This window comes from Sciurus carolinensis, chromosome 8 (assembly GCF_902686445.1).
Source record: "Sciurus carolinensis chromosome 8, mSciCar1.2, whole genome shotgun sequence".
Classification (NCBI taxonomy): Eukaryota; Metazoa; Chordata; class Mammalia; order Rodentia; family Sciuridae; genus Sciurus; species Sciurus carolinensis.
The window spans coordinates 132998102-133022034 of record NC_062220.1 but is presented as its reverse complement, the minus strand read 5'-3'; the positions used below and the strand labels follow the sequence as shown (position 1 = coordinate 133022034).

The 23933-nt window shown below is 38.2% G+C and overlaps 1 protein-coding gene across 5 annotated transcripts in view; it reads left to right on the top strand.

Annotated features, from left to right (window-relative positions):
* Bicdl1 (BICD family like cargo adaptor 1) overlaps positions 1 to 23933 on the top strand; it is a 93358-nt gene that overhangs the window by 4530 nt on the left and 64895 nt on the right. For all 5 annotated transcript variants that reach the window (XR_007109879.1, XM_047561901.1, XM_047561899.1 and 2 more), the window contains exon 2: positions 3432 to 3647. Coding sequence is in view for 4 of the 5 variants with exons in the window: in XM_047561901.1 (XP_047417857.1) it covers positions 3432 to 3647 (216 nt within the window). In the remaining variant the exon portion in view is untranslated. The remainder of the gene's footprint in view (positions 1 to 3431; positions 3648 to 23933) is intronic.

The following is a 23933-nucleotide window of genomic DNA, read 5'->3' as shown; positions in this document are numbered from 1 at the left end:
AATGGTTTAGAGGTACATCTCTCAGTGTTAAAATGAGAGTTCAAGATAACTGGAAAAACTCTTAGGTTTTAGCCAGTTTTTCCAGCCTCAAATTGACAAGACTATATTCACTGAATCAGATTTTCATATGCTTTAAGTTCTAAAGACTTTGTTTCTTTTGCATCTATAAACCCCTTTGAACTTCAGACATATTCAACCAAGTCCTTAGTTTTTTCCCCTAGTTTTTCCCCCAGAATTTGAACTAAGAAACCAACTTATATTTCTCTACTTTGGTTCTTCGGGGATTAAAATATTTGTTGCCGTACAGTATCCCCTTTTTTTCCTATTATGACCGAGAGTGGATCATCTCTTACCATAGAGGTAGTCTCTTCCTTCAGTTATATTTTCCTTCCCACACCCCTGCCAATTCTCATAATTGTAGTAGTTTTGTTTTTGAAGGAGAATGGGAATGAAGACGAATATCTGGAAGTCACCACCAAACCTAGAGGAGCAAACCCAAGGGTACTGATTTGCATTCAGTGCTTGGTCTTCTTAGAGAACAGTTCTTTCTCTCCCTCTCCCCCCCCCCCCCCAAGAACCATATCCTGGAATTATGAAAATAGTGACAGCTTTTTTTGCTCCTTTTAAATTTTTCAGAGATCAATTTGGTAAAGACCTATTTTATGTATGCTAATGATATTTTTGGTTTTTGGAGTTTTAAGTAGACTGTTTTTATTAGATTTACAGGAAAATTGGAAAGATAGTACAGAGACACTGTACTTTGCGACCAGTTTCCTCTTGGTAACATCTTATATTAGTATGGTACATTTGCCACAATTCATGAGTCAATACTGGTACATTATACCCACTAAAGTCCTTGGTGTGTTCTGATTCCCTTAGCCATCTTCTAATGTCTTTTTCTGTTCCAGTATCCCATCCAGGATACCACATTTCATTTAGGTTTTGACTTCTTAGGCATTCCAGGATACTATATTACATTTAGGTTTTGTCTCCTTAGGCTTCTCTTAGCTGTGACATTTTCTTAGACTTTCCTTATTTTGATGACCTTGACAATTTTGACATTACCTCTAAAAATACTATATAACCCTGAAAAACAAGAGAGAGCATAGGTGAGCCTGACCTCTATGCTTTCTGACATTCTGCTTAGAATTTGCTGATTATTTTAGCACTAAAATGAAATAAATAATTCCAGGAGAAACCTTTCTTAAAGTAGACCAAGGGCTAAGTTCTCTGTGTTCATTAATAGGTAAGTCTTAATTTTCTCAAAGGGTAGGGAAACCTGGAATAGGGAGTTTGTCTCTTGTTAAGGAAACATAAGGACAGATAGACTGATCAGCACCACCTGTCCTCAACCCCTCCCCCCACGTGGATTGGATTGTTTTAGTTGCTTGGTTGGGCTGTTCTCTAGCAGCTGTTTGCTGAATATTTTTAAGTCTCTCTGTTCTTTTAGAACACAAGCCTAATTTATCTGGCCTCAGTAACACTGATTACTGAGTTCTTGATGCTGCCTTCTGCTCAGTCTTTCATTTTGGAAAAATTCAATAAAACCAAGTATCACAGTTTTAGTATTCCAGTTAGCATTTTTTCGTGTATTCTGTCTTTATGAAATTTCTACATTGACTAAATCATCCTCATTTTGTAAGTTTTGCAGTGCCAGGGAAGTATAGAGCCAAAAATTCTCAAGCTGGTGAGAAGTCCATCCTTTGTTCCTTTTTCCACATGCTCCAACCTGAGCACTTTTAAAATGTATAAAAGTAAAGCAATGTGACTTTTTCAACAAATATACTAGAATAGCAGTAACCAAAGAGTGATCTCCTTAAACTAGTTAGCTTGGAAGTTTTCAGTGAAAACTCTTTACTAATGTGCTCAGAATTTTAACTCTGGATTGCTGTTTTTATCTTTCAGCATATTCTTTTGAGCGCCCCCAATCGTTACTCCTCTTTTAGGAGTAAATTTATCTTTCAGATACTTTCACAAATCACTCAGAGCAAAGTAAGGGGAATTAGATGGCAGGGTGAAATAGGATAATCTCATTTTTAGACACACCTCATATGTGAAGCAATGGGACTGATTTTCTTACATGAGGATAAGCTAGCCTTGAGGCTTCCCAAAAGAAGCATTCCAGAAATATTTTGAAAGCTGAGAACTTCTGTCAAGTAAGAGTGTAGCTGCCCAAGAAGAGATGACCGAGTGCTCTGAAGGAGAATGTATGTGCTCGTTTTAGGTTGAAAGGGCACAGTGCTCAGTGCCAGCCTTCAGGGCAGCAGAATTTTCTGTAAAATCAAATACATATACCTGTGTGTATATTCATACATAGATGTCTAGACCTCATTCCATTACCCCCGAATCACAGTCTTAGGAGTGGGGATTCGGGGTGATGTATTTTGAACAGTCATTAGAACTTTTCTGAGAGCACCAAAAGTTGAGGGTTGTTACTTTAACTCACTTGAAGTGTGCACTCTTTTGTTGTATATACCATGCTTTTTAAGTAGAACATACTTGTGTTTGAAAGGCATCCATATTTTTCTCACAAAAGCAAAATATTTCCTGCAATCCAAAGGGACCTTTTTTATTGAGCTGCTACTTAAACCATTTGTAGTTTTCCTGCATACCCTTTGTCACACACTTCTATCAGTCTCTCCCATTGGAATGAAAACTCCGTAAAGGCAAGAAGCATGTTTGTTTTCCTTATCACCATATCCCTAGGAACTTAGCCCTGAATGGTTGAATGGACCAGAAATAAATATGCAAGTCTTATTAATAGGCCACAATTAGTAGACCCCAATTTGCCTTAATGATTTTGAAATATACAGCATTACAGAAATACATAATATACAAAACAAATATTAAACTGTAATTTAGAGCACTAGTCATATGACTTAGACACAAATCCCAGCTCTGCCATTTACTAGAATTGACCTTGAACTAGTCATTTAACTGCTTCTGTTGCCTCATTTGTAACAAGAAATAGTTAATCTGAAGGATCTTGGGAGTTCTAGCTTTGAAAATTCTGTAATTATAAGAGTCTGATATTAAGACATGCATAATACAATGGTTCCCACAAAGACCCCTTTAAGAAGCAATGAGTATTTTTGTTATGAGACTCATTTTTAGTTGTTTACTAAATATATAGTTCATCAGATGATTAGTTGACTTGTTAAATTCCAAGTGGATTCCCAAGACTAGAACCTCATGCCCAAGGAAAGTAAAAGTTAAGTATTTCCAGTGGAAGTTGTATTTTCCCTATGAAACCAACTCCTCCCTTGCTCTGGAGGAAAGGAGTATTTATGTAACTGTGAATTGGGCAACTGGTCCTATGTGGCATGGTGTTTTGTTGTGCTCACTGACTGGGAGAGGAAAAGTTAAGAGCATGAAGAAAACAAAAGACTGGAATTCTTTAAGTTTTTGAATCCTTTTTACTTTCCATCTAGCACTTAGAACAAGAGAAACATGAACTGAGAAGACGATTTGAGAACCGAGAAGGGGAGTGGGAAGGGCGAGTGTCAGAGTTGGAGAGTGATGTGAAACAGCTACAGGATGAGTTGGAGAGGCAACAAGTTCATCTTCGGGAAGCAGATCGAGAAAAAACACGGGCTGTCCAGGAGCTATCAGAGCAGAACCAAAGGTTATTGGATCAACTCAGCAGGGTGAGTCACAAGTTAAGAATTTATGGTGTAAAATATTAAAAGTAGAAACAGCTTCTGTGTCTTATACATTCTGATTTTTGAGGCCTGTAGTTTTAATACCAACCTGTTAAGTGTCATCCATCTACAAGAACATCTAGGAGTCAGGAACCAAGACCCAGGCCTGTAACATCTGTAAGACTTTGCTAATCTTAACTTGGGTGTCTTCTCATTTTTAAAAATGAAGCTATTGTGCTTAATGAATTCTGACTTCCTTATAACTCAGAGGATATGATTTATGATTCCTTTACCTAGAGAAAGTATCATCCCTTGTAAAACTATGTAAATTCATTTAGTTCAAATATTGAAAAGTGCTGTCTTTGAACTGAAGTAGGTCAGGGAAATTTTCTAGAGCAAGTGATTTTCATTGATGTTACATTTGTGAATGTGCATTATGAAAGGAGATGTGTCTATATTAAAATTTTTATGTCCATATCAAGTAGAAATTCTTCACTTATACCTTTGTAGGGTGGTGTCATGAAGGTATTAATTGACCAAGGTCACAACTATAAAATCATTTCAGAGAAGGAGGCTAAGGACTGAATGTGTAGAAATCTAATTTAAATACAAAACATACTTTTTTCTTTCCACATTTTTTATTGGTGCATTAGAGTTGAACATAATGATGGGATTCGTTGTTATATATTTATACATGCACACAATACAGAACATACCTTTTTAACAAATCCAGGAATGTTGTTAATGCCTTCATCAATAAATCCACCTTCTGAAAATTAAGACCTGAATTTACTATAGTACCTCAGTCTTCCTTGTGTTTTGAAAATAAAACTACTAAAGCTTAGTTATCAGGGAAACAAGAATTTCTTTTACCTCATCCCTAGGCACTACTGCTATCCTGAGAGCACTGCCTGGGCCGTGTGGTGGTATTCAGTGTCTCCGTAGTGGGGCAGTGTATAGTAAATCCCTGGATCTTCCACTGATTTGATGAGTGACGCTATATGAAGTAATTTCATTCATTTGTAGTTGCTTCCTGCTGGAATTCTGAGAGAGGTGAAAGACTTTCATGCCTCACAAAGAAGTGTGAGGTAAATGCTTCCAGTAGGGGAGGGAGGAAAAAAAGAAGGAAAACAATCCCTGATAATAACTTCAAAAACAGCTAGTTGCATGGAAATATCAGAATGTGTGTGAAAGGTGATGATTCCAGTGCTGAAGGTCTTGCCCTGTGCGTTTCCCATCTAGAATATCCAATCACCATTTGATTATCTGGAAAGCAAAAACTGGACAATTCCAGAAATCATTTCATAGGACCAGTTCAGTAACAACATTTCTGAGTCAATTCTAAAACCTTTTTCAGAAACTGGAAAAGGAATCTCAATCCTTCTAAAAACTTTTATGAGTTTGAGTCTTTCCATTTGTTATTCATGAAAGATTATTGAGAGAGATCTGGCCAGATTTATGTATTTGTTCAAAAACATTTGTTCAGTGCAACTATAAGCAAGAATTTCTTATGGAGACTGGTGGAACAAATGCAACCAATCAACACAAGCAAAGGGGAGATGAAGAATTCTTGGGGGACAAGTTCATATTGCAAAAGCAGACTCAACTTTAATCTGGTGAAAAAGAGATGCCAAGATGAATGAGGAGAAAAATGTTAACATGGCATGGCAAAAAAACAGAGAACTTGGAATTGATTTTGCCTCTCATTAACTGGGTGACTTTGTGTCTTGGTTTCCTTATCTTTAAAGTGGGGGTAAAAAATTGTGCCATATACAAGTATCGTTGAAGTGAGAATGAATAATGTTTTCCGTTGAGCAGCACCTGAAAGTAAGGGTTTGTTTTGGTATTGATGGTTATTTTATTAAAGTAATATCTTTAGAGTTGTTCCATTGCCTGATCTCACTATAGAAAATTCTGATAGGTGACTCCCAAAAGAATATAGGAAGGTAGCACTATCAGGCAATCTAGTCTTGTTATCCTCTCTGGCCTTGAATGTAGGCCCTTGGTAGTTGTGTGATTTTTTTTTTTTTTTTTTTTTTTCTCCCTTTCTCTTTTGAAGCAGGGCAGGTCTCTGGGGTTTTTGTCAGCAGCAAGTTTAGATTGCATTTTATTATCATTTTATTAACTGGGTATTCAGGAACTAGGGGAGTTAAGTACTTTGAAGTGAATTAAGATTCTCCTAGGACAAGATGGCAGCCAAACAGAGGTAGTAAAAGGCCATACTTTTGTGCAGTGTATATAATGTGTTTTTATAAGCGTGAAATGCATAGTATTTAAAACGTAGTATAATATGTTTGTGATATTTTCATCCAAAGTATTTTTACATTTATTTCCTTTGGCTAGTTGTTTTTTAAAATATTTTCTAAAACTTCATTGAGCTTTATTCACACACCATAAACCTCACCTTTTAAAAGTGTATAATTCAGTGATTTTTTTAAATGTATTTTCAGAGTTGTGTGGCCATTATCCCTAACTAGAGCACATTTCACCTTCCCCCAAAGTAACCCATTAATAGTCACTTCTCATTCCTCATAACCCAGAACCCTCACACCCTAACCCCTGGCAACTGCTAATCCACCTGCAGGCTCTGTGGATTTGCCTATTCTGCACATTTCATATAATTGAGATTGTATGTGGATGACATTTTGAACTTGACATCTTTAACTTAACATCATATTTGCATGTTGTAGCGTATATCAGTACTTTATTTTCTTTTTATGGCTGAAGACTATTCTGTTGGTTGTGTGTATATGACATATTTTGTTCATTAGCCAGTGGACATTTGGTAATTCCACATTTTGGTTAATGTGACTAAGATTGTCATTAACACTCATGTACATGTTTTGTGTAGCCACATTCTTTTTAGCTCTAAAATAGGATGCTGTTTGTGTGTGTTGTGTAAACACACATGTATGTATCCATGAGCTTCTGGAACTTCATTTTGATGAAGAAAAGGATGGGCATTGTTCTTTTGCATCTGGGAAAACATGAGGAACTGAAAGATACAGGACTTGCTTAAGTATCTTTCAGTTCAAGACTGATTAGATTTTCTGTGCCTCAATTTCAAGCTGCTTAAGTAGCAATTTAGATCACAGGCTTTGAAACCACACAGCCTGGGATCGACACCAACTCTGCCATTTACTAGCTGGGCAAATGTAGGAAAATTATTTTATCTTTAGCTTCCTCCCGTACATACTGGGAAGAACTATATTATTTAAATTTCCTGATAGCATTATGAGGACTAACTGAGATAAAGCATGTCTGGAATACAGTAAGTATTGATAAATGATGGTCATCACCATGCTTACCATCGTGTCAGTGGATTGCTGAATCTGGTCATTCTTTGGTTCTCTTTTTTGGGGAGTGCACCTAGGGGGACTCTTATCATTAAGCCAAAATCCTCAGACCTTTTTTAGTGTTGAACAGGGTCTTGCTGGTTTCCCAGACTGGCCTTGAACTTGGAATCTTGCCTTAGCCTCTAGAGTCACTGAGATTACAGGTGTGCACCTCTGTGCCTGGCCTGATTCTCTTCAAGAGCATATGACTCTTAAGATGTGGAAGTAAAAAATTACTTTATTCTAAAAATTCATGTGAGATTTGTATTTTAATCCATAATGATTTGTTTGTTTTAACACATCAGTGCACATAGTGTTTTGTTTAATAGTAAAATTGATTTCTGAAATACTTGTGTAAAATTGGCCCTCCTGGGAATTGAATCCGATTTAGTCAATGATACCTAGTGTCCACTAAGTTCTGCTGCATACACTCTGGGGTTATCTTTATCCCCGTTTATTTGCTCGTTTGGACAAGTTATCTAAGTTGTCTTTCAGTTCCTAAGATTGATTCATTTTCTGAAACTCAGGCTGACACATTTGGGGAAAGGGTTAAGTCACTTTCTAAGTTAGAAAGTAACATGACTATGGCATTGACTGTAGGGTTTGATAGGACTTGTTAGACTCATCTTTCTAACTATCAAGGGAGTGCAGTGGGACTTGCTTTCAGGGAGAGGAGAGACACACAGGGTCATGCTGTAGCCTAAGGTGAGTGTCTTCATTTAAAGATTGAAGTGGAGGGTTTGTCAGAATCCTGGTACATTACATACCTGCCTGTAGCAGAAGTATGGATTCCGATGTAGCAAGTCTTCAAGTGATTATGGCTGATGTAACCCCCACACCTGTGTGACATTGTTAGGCGCCATGGAAAGCTTCTAGAGTCTACTTGTGTAGCAGCAAGCCAAAACTGATTTGAATGATGTAGAAACAATCTTGTTCATAATAATATCAGTAAGACAGGATTCTTGTTTAGCCTTTTCAGTCTTCACAAGCAACTGGAATAAGGTATTTTCAAAATGAATCTCAGTGTTAGAAACTTCAATAGCAGGTAGAAGAAGGCATTTTCACAGTTCTTACTACTAAAACACTGTTCATATAATCTTGTAAACATTAAGGGCAGACTTGAGCACCTGTTGACCAAAGAATGGGAAAAACCAATTGATTTCTATTAGCGAATGAAATTCAAATTTGTTCGGGGACTTCTGAGATTTTCCTTCCCCAAGATGCACAGCTCTAGAGTTTGTAGAAACTGGTAAGGACATTTTCTTACACTTTTCCCTGGCATTTTTCCGTGTGTTTTATCAGCCACATCTTTACTTTTCCCTCCCTCACATATCCCACCAGATGTAGAACTTTTGGTTCTAACCCCATTTACTTTCCCAAGATTGGGGCTTTTGTTCCCTATAGTACTGAATACAGTTTTAGTGATTCTTTGGGATTGCTATATAGATTTTCACTTTGTCTATTTAAAAAAAAAATCATAAGTAGCAGGGTGTGGTGGCACACATTTGTAATCCCAAACACTTGGGAGGCTGAGACAGGAGGATCACAAAGCTGAAGGTCAGCCTGTGTAACTTAGTGAGACCCTGTCTCAAAATGAAATAATAAGGGCTGGGGATGAAGCTGAGTGGTAGAGTGCTTGCCTCACATCTATAATTAAATAAAAAATTATAAGATATTTCAAGCATAAAAAACTGTAGAAAATATAAGTCTTCCTTTCAAAAGTCTTATTTTGTCCTATTTCAGTTTTGTTTTGTTTTTGGACGCTTATTTTATTCATTTATTTATATGTGGTGCTGAGAATCAAACCCAGTGCCTCACACTTGCTAGGAAAGTGCTCTACGACTGAGCCACTACCCCAGTCCCTAAAAATCTGAAATCAATTTTTAAGGGATGTAAAATATTATTTATACATTTGAAGCTCTCATCTCATTTGTGTCCTCTTTTCTAGAGTTAGCCTTCTTTTCATTCATGTTTTTGTACTTACACTATGTATATGTATGTACATGGACATAAATCTACATCATATATCTACCTACATCTGCATCTATTAACAATGTATAATAATTTTTCCATGTTTTGAACATTTAATAAATGGCAACATAATATACATATAATTCTGCAACTCATTCTCTTTGACTCCATGTTATGTTTTTGGTTTTACTCATGTTGATAAATATAGTTTCAGTTCATTCATATTAACTGTTTAGTATTCCTTTGTGTAAATATACTGTCATATATTTATGTATTCTTTTGTTGGTAAACATTTAACTTATTTCTAGTTTTCACTATTACAAACTTTTCTGCAATGAATATCTGTGTGTGTGTGTATGTGAGAGAGAGAGAGAGAGAGACAGACAGACAGACAGACAGACTGAGACAGAGATATGCTGAGAGGCAAGAGATATACTGAACCCGTATCCTCAGGCATACTACCACTTGAGCTACAGCCCCAGCCCTTATATTTTTTATTTTGAGACAGCGTTTTGCTGAGTTGCCCAGACTGACTTCCAACTTGTAATCTTCCTGCCTCAGCCTCCCAGGTAGGGATATAGACATGCACCACCATGCCTACCCTGTAATGAATATTCTTTTGCCTTTTCTTCTTGTGCACATTTACCTAAAAGAGGAATTGCTGAGTCCAAGAGTAAATACTTCTTAAACTTTGAGATTACAGCCAAATTATTCTCCAAAGTGATTGTACAGATTTACATTCTTAACAGTGCTGGTTAACCAGCAGTGTGTGTGTGAGAGCCAGTGTACGTTTTCTTCACTTTACCTACACCTCATTATCGTCAGATTTTAAAAATTCTTACCCATCTCAGGTATGTGAAATGGAATTTTTATTGTTTTAATTTCCATTCCATGAATTACTAGTGAGCATTTTTTATTTGTTTATTGGGAATTACCTGTTTATATTCTTCACCTGTTTTATTAGTATGAGGTTTTTAAATTTTTATTTTTTATTTTTTTTCTTAGCACATGCTTGATACTACTAGAGTTTCACTTTGTGGAGTGTTTTGCTAAACCGAAGTACGTACCTTTAAAGAAATCAAATTTGTCATTCATTTCCTTTATGGTTTGTTCTTTTGTTTGGCTTAAGCCCATCTTCTAGATCATAAGGATATTTTTCCATATTCATTACAGAAACTTTGTTTCTTGTATTCAGATATTTAGTCTATCTGGAATTTATTTTTTAATGTGATGTAAGAATCCAATATGCTTTGTACATGGGTTATTATCAACACTGATTCCTAATGCTATATGGATTTTTTTCTTTTGGGCTGTACTGCGTATTGAACCCATAGCTTTGCTAATGTTACACAAGCATTCTTCCACTTAGCTACATCTCCAAATCCCTAACCCTTGTTATTTTTTATTCTAAGAGAGGGTTTTGTCTTTAGCCAGAGCAATTAGAAGAAAGAAATTAAAGGGATATGAATAGGAAAAGAAGAACTCAAATTATCACTATTTGCTAATGACATGATTCTATATTTAGAAGATCCAAAAAATTCCACCAGAAGACTTTTAGAACTAATAAATGAATTCAGCAAAGTAACAGGATAAAATCAACACCCATAAATCAAATGTGTTCCTATACATCAGTGATGAAGCAATCCACTGAAAGAGAAATTAGAAAAACTACCCCATTCACAATAGCCTCAAAAAAAAGAGGAGTACTTGGGAATTAATCTAACAAAAGAGGTGAAAGACCTCTACAATGAAAACTACAGAACACTAAAGAAAGAAATTGAAGAAGACCTTAGAAGATGGAAAAATCTCCCATGTTCTTGAATAGGCAGAATTAACATTGTCAAAATGACCATACTACCAAAAGTGTTATACAGATTTAATGTAATTCCTATTAAAAGTCCAATGACATTCTTCATAGAATTAGAAAAGGCAATCATGAAAAATAAGAGACCCAGAATAGCCAAAGCAATCCTTAGGAAGAAAAATGAAGCAGGAGGCATTACAATACCTGACCTTAAGCTATACTATAGAGCCAGAGTAACAAAAACAGCATGGTATTAGAACAAAAACAGAAACGTAGACCAGTGATACAGAATAAAAGACACAGAGACAAACCCACATAAATACAAAGGCACCAAAAACATATATTAGAGAAAAGATAGCCTCTTCAACAAATGGTACTGGGAAAACTGGAAATCCACATGCAAAATGAAATTAAATCCCTCTCTCTCACCCTACCCAAAACTCAAAGTGGATCAAAGACTTAGGCCCTAGAACAAAGACCCTGCACCTAATAGAAGAAAAAGTAAGCCCAAATCTCCACCATGTTTGCTTAGGAACTGACTTCCTTAACAAGACTCCTAAAGTGCAAAAAATAAAATCAAGAATCAATAAATGAGCTGGGTGCAATAGTGCACGCCTGTAATCCCAGCAGCTCAGGAGGCTGAAGCAGTAGGATCACAAAATCAAAGTGAGTTTCAACAATGTCGAGATGGTAAGCAACTCACTGTGAATTCCGTGGAGAACAGAAAACCTGTTTTTTTAATCCATTAAAAAGAGATGTCTGTAAATAAACCCACAAGTTGTAGGTGCTATGAAGGGTGATTTATGGAGACTAACTAGAAGAAGGGGGAACAGGGAAGGCTTCTCTGAGGAGATCACATTTGAGATGAGACTGGAAGGATGAGGAGTCAGCCAAGGAATAGTCAGGAAACCCACATTCTTGGATAAATACTATTAGGTTATAAACTCAGCAGAGACTGCCTCTGTCTTTTTCTTGTAGTAAACTGATAGCTAGTGGAATTGGCAGTCAATGAAAGATTGTTGTGGGTTTTTGTTGTTTTTAGCAAATAATTATTTAATGTACCTAATGTTTAGAAATGATACCTTTCTGAAATATATGTGCTGTTTGAAAATCAATGGCCAGAGATACTGTTGATGTCAGTGTCTTAGCAGGAAAGCTGTGGATAATGGTGACTCAGTTGCCTGGAGAGCTAGTGTTGCCTTCATGGACACTCTTGGAATTGCATAAAAACCTGACCTTCCATGAACTGAAAAGAGTGCCACAGATAAGAGTGGGATAGATCCCTTGTGCATTGATTTAAAACCTCAAGTCCTTTTGTGTTGCATGATACTTTATTTCAGTGGTCTGTGGGTGGAGCAGGTACTGAGTAACTGGCCCTATGTGGTCTTACCTTGCTGATGGATGTGGAAATGAGTGTTTTAACTTTACCAAAAAATTCTTATCTCACTGGTGTGTTGGCCATTATTTGGGTTTGGGTATCATTATGGCTTCCCCTCCTTCCTCGGACAGAAAAACTCTGTGTCTCCGACTGACGTCATGTTTGTTTTTTATAGACCAAAATAGTGAGGAGCTAGGAAAAGGAGGCAAACAGAGGTTCTCCTTTGGAAAGCTGAGTAGTGACTGCTGCTGAGCAGAGCCTCATCAAGGATATAGAACTGCTTCTTGTGTGACCCTGGTGACTTCTTGCTAGAATAATGCTCTTGGGACTCCACCTTAAAATCATATTTTCCCCCTTATCTGGTTAGGTATTATGCTATAATCTTTTTGCCTTTATTTTCCTAGGGACCTCTCCATTAGTCCTATTTTTTTTTTTCCTTTCTCTCATTGCAACAACCAAATCTAGACACACAACTGATCACTTTGGCTTTGAATGCTTCTAATTGTGTCAAAGCAAGAAGCTGTATTTGGGGCAATATTCAAAACATGCTGTTCCAAAGGCTGAGTGAAGCCAAAAAGGGCTATCGCTGAGATAGGAAGGGGTAAAAAAAAAAAAGCCTTCCAGAGGAACTTAGGTCCAAGGTCAGGAGAAACCAAACCCTGCATTTTACCTTTTTTTTTTTTTTTTGGGGGGGGGGGGTGCTGGGGATCAAACCCAGGGCCTTGTGTTTACAAGGCAAGCACTCTACCGACTGAGCTATCTCCCCAGCCCCCAAAACCCTGCATTTTAAACTGAAAGGCTTAGACCAAGAGATCCCTGGAGGAATTGTCTAAGGATCAGTGATAGAGAGATTGAAATAAAGATCCATCGTGGTTCAGGTGAAGCCAGACAGTTTGAAATGGTGAGAGCTTGGCACCCAGTGGGGTATTCTTGTGTGCTTTGGTTCATCTGGCTAGGACGGGGTGGCTTCTTAAGGAACTAAGCTTTACTGAATATCCCTTTGTAGAGATTCAGAAATCCTAATTTTGCCTCTATCTCAAGGTTATTAAGTTTTATAGATTTTTAAGTTAGAAATACATGTACCTTTATTGTCTCTTTCTGATTGCAAAAAGAATTCGTGCACAGTAAAATTGAGACAGAACAGAAATGCTTGATGTAAGTGGTGAAAATTTCCCATGACTCTTCCCTAATTAGAAAAATTAATGACAGCTTACTGTTAAATTTTTGTATTTTTACATGCATGATACACATGTACAACATACATGCATAATTTTTATTTTTTCATTTTTGTTGCAGTACTGGGGATTGAACCTAGGACCTCATGTGTGCTAGGCAAGTGCTGTACCACTGAGCCACATCCCCAGCCCACAGGCATAATTTTTCTATTCTTGTCCCCCCCCAAAATAAAATGGTTTTATTTTTCATTTACTTTATCTTGTACTTTTTTCATACTTTTAATGATTGTATATAATATTCCATATAGTGTTTGTGGGTGTGCCACAGTTAGTGTAACATTTGCTTTTGAGTATATGTACTGTTAACAGTGACTTGGTGTTGCAGGCACTGCTGCATTGACCATCCTTGCACTTTATGCACTCTTTTTAGCATTTCTCTAGTAGATCCCTGGAAATGGAGTGGCTAGGTCAAAGGGTACACACGTTGAAGTTTTTAATAGCTACTTTCATAGTGCCCTCCAAGAATGTTTTGTTTATATTCTTGCTCCCTGACATCTGTCCTTAAGACTGAAAAACCTATCATTCTGCATGTGTAAGTAGCATAAAAACAAAAAGTAGTAAGTGTAAGTAATATAAAAACAAAGAAAACATGTCATTATCAGCAAAATAGTTACTGGGGAGCGTGTGTGTGTGTGTGTGTGTGTGTGTGTGTGTGTGTGTGTGTTGGGATGATTGTTGTCAGGAAATGAGCCTGGGAGGAGGCTCCTGGAGAGCTGGCAATATTCTACTTCTTGATCTTGGTGATTATTATATAAGTATTTGCTTTATAATTATTAAGTAGTAGACATGTTATATTTTGCAATTAAAAAATCTTTCAGTGGATATTTATAACATGCATCTACTGTGTATGTTTTCACTAAAGAGAGATTGCAATGAAGAAGGGAAATTCCCTGTCCTTAAATAATGCAGGAGGTTGATAGTAAAGAAGGAAACACATAAATAATACCAATCAGGTAGGGGTAACGTGCTGAGAATAAAATGAAGCTGGGTAGAGGTTGAGAGAGTGGCAACTGTAGGGATGACTGGTTTTTGATAGGGTATCAGAGGAAGATTGGGAGGAGGTGAAGTTTGAGCAGAATAAAAAAGGGGAAGAGTATTCCATGCAAAGAGAATAGCATGTAAAAGCCTAGAAATGAATGGAAAGCTTGTTGTAACTAGAGTGTGATCAGTTTGGAAGATGGTAGATGAGGTCATGAGGATCGCCAGTGGCTATATCTTGTAGGGCCTTGCCAGCAATGATACAGAGCTGGGATTCTTTTGGGGGTCTGTGTGTGGGAATGCAGCGATGTATTTTGGGTAGAGGAGCATCATGACCTGATAAGGGCTATGAAAGGGTTACTTTAGCTTCTGTGGGAGGATGAACTAGGGGCCCGAGGGTAGAATTGTGAAGATCTGTGAAGCAGCAGCTCTGCAAATGGAGATGATGGCAGCTTTGATCATGGAGGTGGTGAGAGGGTCAGATTGGATGTGTTTTGACAGTGAACCAGCAAGTCTTCAAATGGAACAATTGCGTGTGGGAAGGGGGATTAAGACAAGATAATCAAAATGACTCAGGTTTTTGTTGCTGGAGGAATAGTGACTTCATTAACCTGAGATACCAAAGACTTGAGGAGGGGAAGAAGGGAGGCCGGAGTATAGAATCAAATAATTCTTTTTGAACTGTGCTTCCCTTTAAACATTCATGTTAGTGTTACATGAGTCTAATAATGAGAATTCCATTGCATGGTGGTGGAATATTGAGTTAATTTCCACAGCATCTGAGGTTCTTTCAGGAGCTGAGTACCTTCCATTAGTTTGTCATCCTAGAATTTACTTACTCAGAGTGACTGCAGACCAGAGTAGCCCCCTCAGTTCTCCCCCATTGTCCTCTAACCCCGTGCCCATACTCTCAGTTCCTAGAAGAGCCACTCTTCTGGGATCCTCCCTGGGAGGTAAGCCTTGTAGGAGGTTGATGCAAGCAGGTGCTTTGTGTTTCCTCCCTCTTGGGAGCTGCACTCCCAACAGCCTCTATGGTCTCGTTGCCACACAGAGTACATGGTTTGCACACTAGCTGAAGTTAATCTATCCTGAGAAAACTAATTTTCCTCTGAAGAGTAAACAGCTCATTTTGGATTAGCAGCTTTGCATTCGGTGCACCCTTGAAACAAATCTCTCTTAGGTTCCTTTCTCGGGATTAAAGGCTTTAACAGTGTTGCTCTTCCTCTGTTGGGGGACGTGTTGCTGTCCTTGTTTCTGGGACATTGTTTGTGAACAACAAACACCTGCTCACCAAAAGTGGTGTTAATGCCTGAATGGCCTTTGGTGCCCCTTGAGGTGGGAGCTGTATTACTTGTTTTCTTAAAGGTCACATCACTTACAGATTGACATTGTGGAAAAGGATGTGGCAATTTTCAGCCAACCTATCCTTGAAAAAAAAAAAGTTTTTAAGGGCTGGGGGTGGAGCTTAGTGGTAGAGCACTTGCCCAGCATGCATGAGGTCCTGGGTTCCATCCCCAGCACTGTTCAAGAAAACAGATTATTTTCCAGCCAAATAATAGTGACCTTTCCAAAGGTCATTCATATGACCTCTTCTGATCTCATCACCTCCTGTGATGGAAGGAGTGGTAATCATTTAGCAGATAAGGAAACTGAGGATCAGAAATTTAGTGATGCTTGCCCAGGACCTTACACTGGTTACAGATTACCCACTAGCTTGAAATTGGTTTTTGTACATTTTCAAGGATGGGTAGTCAATCAGAGTAAAATACCTACCTCTTCATGTGTATTTCTGTCTTATTGATTTCATTGGTTTTTAAGTTGATATTTGCTGAGTGATACTGTTTTAGGCGCCCCTTCAAAGTCACCAGGTAAAATAAATCTAGAGATTTGAGATTTCGTTTTAACAGTTTGTCTGATGTCAAGCTGTGCTAGAAGGATTAAATACAGTGTGCTGAGAGAAATCTCTTCAGCTGAAACACAGTAGGGGCTTTTGTGAATGGGGGTGTCTCTGAAGATGGCACTCCAGCATTGCCACACTGGAACTGTTGCTAATTAGTAGTTAAACACATTGGGTGGTAACTGCTTATTCTTTAAGCATATGGGTGTTTTTTATTGGTAGAGTCTTGATTATGTAAGCCTGTTCTTAATTATTTACCTGGGAGAGCCGTGCCTGATTTGAGTCTTCAAATTGTGTTGATTACGCAAAGATTGTGTTGGTTACAGCCATATGTAGTTTTTTTATTTTGTTTTGTTTTTTAAGAGGACAGCCTAAGGTTCGAGCATATTAAGTCTTAATTTTGGAGGCTGCGAAGCTGAAAATTCCTCTAGAAACAGATCTTCAAGTTGCTAGAGTCAACTTAATACAATGGCAGTTTGTCTTTTTGACATTGAAATCCCAACTCCCTCAGTCCCTATAGACAGCTCAATGGATTGTATCAGAGAGGTGAAACAATTAAATGAACTGCCCTTGCCTGGTGTAAGGTGGAGCCCCCAAATTTTGAACTTGCTAGTTGGGTTACAGATGGTAGGAAAGGTGGAGTTCACAGGCAGAGAAAAAAATCAGGGACAGCAAACCATACACTGTTGTGTTAACTATGCTGGCCAGCCCCTAGTTCTGGTTCATAAATATTTGAAAAATAAAATATCTTTATTCACTGAATAAACAATCTCAGCAGAAAAGCAGGTGCTACTTTGACATTGACTACATCCTCCCCTTTTCTCTTCATTAGTCTGGAACAATGATCCAATGCTATCTTAAAATTTAGAGCTAAAAGAACTTCTAGTTTATATCTGGACCAGTGGTTTGTGAAATGTTATGCAAACTTGATTGTTTTTAAAATTTATAACACTTTAAAGAATCATTACCAAAACAGACCTCATGTAGTCCCTAGAGATAGAGACTACACGACCACTTCATGAGAGACTGACCATCAGTGGCCCGCTTGCCCTCAGGGGGCTCGGCCTGTGGCCTCTGCCATCTCTGTTAACTGGAGCATGTTGAATTGTAATGTGAGCTGTGCACAGTCTAGTTGCATCTGAATTTTTAAAAAATTGTTTGCAAACCTGGTGCACACAGGAAGACTGAAGCAGGAGGATTTCGAGTTCAAAGCCAGCCTTAGCAAAAGTGAGGCATTGAGCAACTCAGTGAGACCCTGTCTCTAAATAAATACAAAATAGGTCTAGGGATGTGACTCAGTGGTTGAGTGCCCCTGAGTTTAATCTCTGGTACCCACCCCCAAAAAATTGTTTTCAATATTTAAACCAAAATTAAATCCATAAATTGTCAGTACTAAGATTGCCACTCATCATCATTGTCCTTCAATTTCAAATTGTCTTAAAAAAGGCCTCATTGCTTTTGTAGAGTTTATAAACTTTATACATTTAAAGTTTTTAAATACTTAACATTAATATAAGATTGATTTATCTGTTACGTTTATTGAAGCTTTTCATCAGATTTCATATGGAAAAGGACTGATTGCCAACAAAACCCCACATAATTTGGAACCCTATCAGTTTAGGTCAGCAGTTCTCGGGAGTCACAGGTCTCCACGAGGTGCCTCAGGAATAGTTGTGAGGAGCTGGAGGAGACTCCAAGCTGGCAGATTCCTGCTCCTTTCTGCATTTTCATTTCAGTCTGAGCCTTTTTATGTTTTATATATTGAAGTTCTGCTTAATATTTTATTTGGGGGAAAAAGGGTAGTTTTTCAGCTGTGTATTAAAAGGAAAAACTGATTTGCAAATCACTTATCTATAACTAGTTAAGGAAGGTGAGCCCCAGGGAAGTTTGGTGATGAGCTAAGTCTGCAGTCCTAGTCTTTTACTACTTCCAGTGGGGCTTTTATTGGCTCAACAAGTAAAATAAGCCATCTCTTTGGGAATAAACAATACTAATTAAGAAAAAGTGGTGTATTCCTTTTTTGTAGAGGAGCAAGCGTAGTTATGGTTTTATCAGTTAATACTGATATTGCTGTAACAGATAAATGCCCAAATCTAAGTAACTTAACAAAGGAGTTAAAAACTGATATTCCTGATTGGTGAGCTGTGCTCAATTCCAGCTATCTCCTTCCATCTTGTGACTGCCATCTTCAACAAATGGTTTCAAGGTCATAGAAAGAAGGAAAAAGCTCGGAAGGTTTCTGTGGGCCGTGCCTGGAAATGGTGCACATGGCTCTGCTTGTCGACTGGTTAGGTGTCCATCACAGGGCCACACTCAGTTATGAGAAAGGTTAGGAAATGTAAGCCTGCTGTGTGTCCTGGAGAAGAAATAGATAAGTGAACAGCCAGCATCTTGCTATAACAATATCAGTAGAGTTCTGAACTTCCTTTTCTGGGCTTGAATTTTCTGACGGGGTTTGAGTGACCAGTTGCAAAATCCTTCTATTTCTAACTAGGTAGGATCCCAAGGCAGGCATAGTGTATGTACACATACACTGCTCTATCCCAAGTAGAGATGGTTTTTAGTCTTATACTCAGTTAATCTCTCTGAGAATCCCAGAGTTGGGTAAATTCCTTGGAAGTTGATCCAGAATCCCTGAAATAAAAAAGTAGGTATCCTTTTCAGGTTGCCTTAGGGTAGGGTAATACCAACTGTCATGGTAGATAAGCCTTTTGCTCTCAGTAACTTCACACAATAGAAGTTTCCCATTCCTATTAAGTGTTCCTGTTTAAACATGAGAAGAAAAGTAGCATTGTGTTTTCATGGAAAGAATTAGCCTGGAAAACAGAAGACCTGGGTTCTTGCCCCTGCTTGTTCACTAGCTTTCTGACTTTGAAAAAGTCCTCACTCTGGACCTCAGTTTCCCTGTCAGTGAAACAAGGGGATTAATGCTCTAGACATCCACACGTATGTGCTCTCTAGGAGAAAGAAGAAGCAAGATTGTGGAGGCCTGGGGTTCTCATGCGATGTGGTACATTGTGAGTCCACCAGCTTTGTGATGCCACTTTCCTTTTTTTTTTTTTTAGTTGTAGATGGACCCAATACCTTTATTTTACTTATTTTTATTTTTATGTGGTGCTGAGGATCGAACCCATTGCCTCACACGTGCTAGGCAAGCACTCTACCACTGAACCACAAACCCAGCCCATGTGATGTCACTTTCTTTGCATGCAGAACATTTTCCAACTTCTCTGAGACTGGGTTCTTCTCACCCAAATTGACTGCCTCTGTATATGGGTTGAGATGACTGAGGCTTACCAACATTTATTTTCCATTCCACTCAACAACACACAAGGTGCTTTCCGTGCACATGATGGGTAGTATTGAGGAGGTGTTGCTGTGCTTTTCCTGTTGGAAGCTGTATGTCTTAGTACTGGGGTTTTATGAGTCTGATACTCCCCAGCTCTCCATCCATAAGTCAGTTTTTCCACATTGCCCTCTTATGGTTAGTTGTATTCAGTGGTATGTGTTTGTCCTTTTCAGAGCTAGAGTAATTCCCCCTTCACACCTCTCGTCATCTGTTGCTAGGTTACAGCTTTCTACATGGTCCCCATCTGGTGATGTTACTATGGATACCAGTTATTCCTCCTCCTGTGATATTTCTGGTCAGGCTCAGAGTGCAGGCAAGACGTAACTGTGATGTCAGAGAAGTCATAACGTGTCTTTCCCTTTACATTAATGATTAGAACAGATACTGCTTCCATATATTCTAATATGTAAATTAAAAACTTGAGCTGAATCCTCCACACAGTTCATCACTTAGGACCTGTTTTCCATCATTATTCTACAGAAATAAAACTAATAATAAGATATGAATATGAGACCTGCTGTAGTGTGTGTCCAGCTCATGGTCCCCATAAACCAGCATCCCACCACCTACGGTGGAGCAGTGCATGGAACATAATAATCATTATCTTTGACTTTGCCCGCCAAGGTAAGGATATTTGGAGATGCTTTATATCAAACTCTTAATTTATCTAAATGATAGAGCCTATGGTCTGAATTTTTGTTTTGTTTTGGTTTTTTGTTTTTGAGGTCTACATTTTCTTGTTACTTAATATTGAACCTGGCGTTCGTTTTCCTCCTAGGTTTTAGACAACCTGAAGGACAGGGACTGTCTTTTTAACTGGTTTTTATCCCCAATAGTGATTAGTGTAATGTATTTGGCAGGGGTCCAAAAAAGACTATGAATTTGTTCTGAAGACTGAAAGAGTAGGCGATTACTAATTGGACTATAAATTTTAAGGTTTTAAGATGGTGAGAACCCTTGGTATTCTGGTTGTTGAAGGACGAGGTTAATCTGTGTTATCTAGCCTGACCCTTTGATCTCACAGTTAAAGAAACAACTAAGACCCAAGAGGATGTGACTCATCTAAGGTCAGAGAGCCAGTGAAACTGTGGTCGATGCAAATGTGTTATGAAAATCTTTGTCTAAAATAAATAAAAAAGGTTAACAAATTTTGCAGTAAAAATAATTGTTTACTGAAACAATAGTGTTTTGTTTTATACAGTATGTTTACATAAAAGGCTGCTAACAGACATAAGTTATTGAAGAGGAACTTCAGTGTTTTAACAGGAGCTCTTTGAAGAGCGTACCAATTATTATTTCGAGTCAACTCAAAGCCTTGCCTTCTACTTAAATATTTGACTCCTTTCTCAAAACTAAATTGAAATTGAACACAGCATAGAATTGAGGCCAGTCTTTCAAAGACAATATCCTGTTCCAAAACTGGCAGAGTTTGAATTAAAAAGTCTTTCTTTCCTGCGATGGCATGTCCTTAAAATGAAAGGAATTTTTGTATTTAAAAGTCTTTTTTGTTTAAAACAAAACAAAACAGAACTGGGGTTGTGGTTCAGTGGTAGAGTGCTTGCCTGGCATGTGTGAGGCACTGGGTTTGATCCTTAGCACCACATAAAAATAAACAAAATAAAGGTATTGTATCCATCTACAACAACAACAACAACAAGAAAACAACAGAATGAATGACAATGTGTCTTCCAAAACATGGCCCATTAAAGGTGTAGGTCATGCAGACACTTCACAGAAGAAGATATACAAGTGATCAACAAATATATGAAGAAGTGCTCATTATCCCTAGTAATTAGAGAAATGCAAATTAAAACCACCCTAAGATTTCATCTAACTCCAGTTAGAATGGCTATTATCAAGAACACAAGCAATAATAAGTGTTGACATGGATGTGGGGAAAAAGGCACACTCATACATTGCTGGTGGAGTTGCAAATTGGTGCAGCCACTCTGGAAAGCAGTATGGAGATTCCTCAGAAAATTTGGAATGGACCCACCATTTGAACCAGCTATCCCACTCCTCAGTTTATACCCAAAGGACTTAAAATCAGCATACTACAGTGATGCAGCCACATCAATGTTCAAAGCAGCTCAATTCACCATAGCCAGATTGTGGAACCAACCTAGATGCCCTTCAATTGACAAATGGATAAAGAAACTGTGGTATATATGCACAATGGAATATTACTCAGCCATAAAGAAGAATAAAATTATGGCATTTGCTGGTAAATGGATGAAGTTGGAAAATATGCTAAGTGAAACAGGCCAAGCTCAAAAAAACCAAAGGCCTAATGTTTTCTCTGATAAGTGCATGACAGTATGTAACGGTGGGGGGATGTGGGAAAGAGAAGAATGAAGGAACTTTGGATGGTGTAGAGGAAAAAGGGGTGGGGGTGGGAGGGAGTCGGAATGGAAAAACAGAGTGAAACAGACAGTATTACCCTGTATATATGTATGATTACATGAATGGCATGAATATACATTGTGTACAACCATAGAAATAGAAATGAAGTTTTACCCCATTTGTGTACAATGAATCAAAATGTGTCTGTAAAAATAATATTTTAATAATTAAAAAAAAAAAAAAGGTGTTGGTTATGGACTGAAACTGTCAGCAGGAGCAACAGACCTATATTCCCCAGAGCCAGGGAAAGTGACAGAACAGATGCCCTCAGGAGGACTGGTAATTCAAGGTGAACCTCCCTCCCACCCAAAACTGGGGAAGAGCCTCCTGCCCCCCTCCCTTCCCTTCTCAGTGTCACACCCTGTCACACCCCTCTGCCAAGCTTTTTTTGTTCTGTTTTTGTTTTTGTTAGAGATCTTGCTAAGTTGCTGAGACTGACCTGGGCCTTCCAATGACCCTCCTGCCTCCCGCAGGTGTGCCCCCCACCCTTTGGAAGTTCCCTGACCCTCAAGGCCAAGCTCAGTTTCCACTTCCTTCTTGCAGCCTTTGTTGTTCTAGCACCTTTCTTTTGTTTTTTACACTCTGCCATCTGTTAGTTCACGTGCCCTGACCCCCGTTGAGTTGAGGACTCTGCTTTCTGGCTACCTCCCACAGAGGGCTCAGCACCTGTCTGAAAGTTCTGTATGAGTAAGAACTAGACTCAGGAGTCAGTAAGTGTATATTTATTACTTAGTTCTATAATTGAACCATGTAGCACATTGGACTGTTCACTAAAAGATTTACTCAACAGAGAATTAATATTTCTCCAATCCAAGAGAGCTTTGAGGAAAAAGACTACTACTGGTCTAGTTAGACTCAGGTAATCCTGAGTGTTCCTCTAACACACACTCACTCTTACTGAATTCCTTTACCATTGTCTCGCACTGGTTCCCAGTCTTTTGGCATAAGGACTCCCTGCAATTTAAACCTAATTCAATAACTTCCCACAATATTTTGAAACATCCTTATTGAAGTATAATTTAGTGTATACAATTCACCTGTTGCATTAAAATTCAGTTATATTTTAGCAGATGTATAGAATTGTGCAGCCATTGCTGGGATACAGCTTTAGAACATTTCAGTCACCCCAGAAGTTCCCTTGTATTCTCTACAATCAGTCCTCACTGTCTGTGCTGATTTCCCTTTTCAGTCTCATATAAATAGAATAAGACAACATATAGTCTGGTATTTGACTCGTTTCACTAGTGTATTTGTAAAATCCTAGGAGTAGAATTACTGTATGGTATGTCTCTAACTTTTTAAGATGCTGCCACATTGATTTTCAAAGAAATGTGTACCATTTTACATTTCCACTAACCATGTGTATGAGATAGTTTCTTCACAAAAGAACTTTCTTATAAGACGTAAAAAATTGTAGACTGAGATTTTTAATAGATGTGTTAGCATTGATAGATTGATTAAAAATATTAAATGATACATTGTTAGGGGATGAGTGATGTTCTTTGTAGGATTTGTGTTCTGTAATCACAGCAACATCTGTCCAGGGAATGTGCTCAATCTGCAGTACTTTGCATTCATAGCAGCTCAGTATTCCCAGGGGATCCATGATTTCTAAATTTTGAACCACTGATAGATGGCTTGTTTAGAAATAAATATAAGGTATCTTTTGTTATTTTATGCATCATCTGTGTAGTAGAAACCTACATTGTAAAATTGTCTGAAGACTACATGAAAATACTTCAAGCCTTGGCCCCCTGACAGTTGCTTAGTTGGTGGTGGCTGTTGTTGGTGGGAAGTGTGGGCTGAGGACCCCTCAGATAGAGTCTGATTACCTGAGTCTAACTAGACCAGTAGTGGTCTTTTTCCTCAGAGCTCTCTTGGATTGGAGACTGCACAGATACTTGGAAACACCTGTTTCCATGCTTGATCCTGCTGGCTTCAG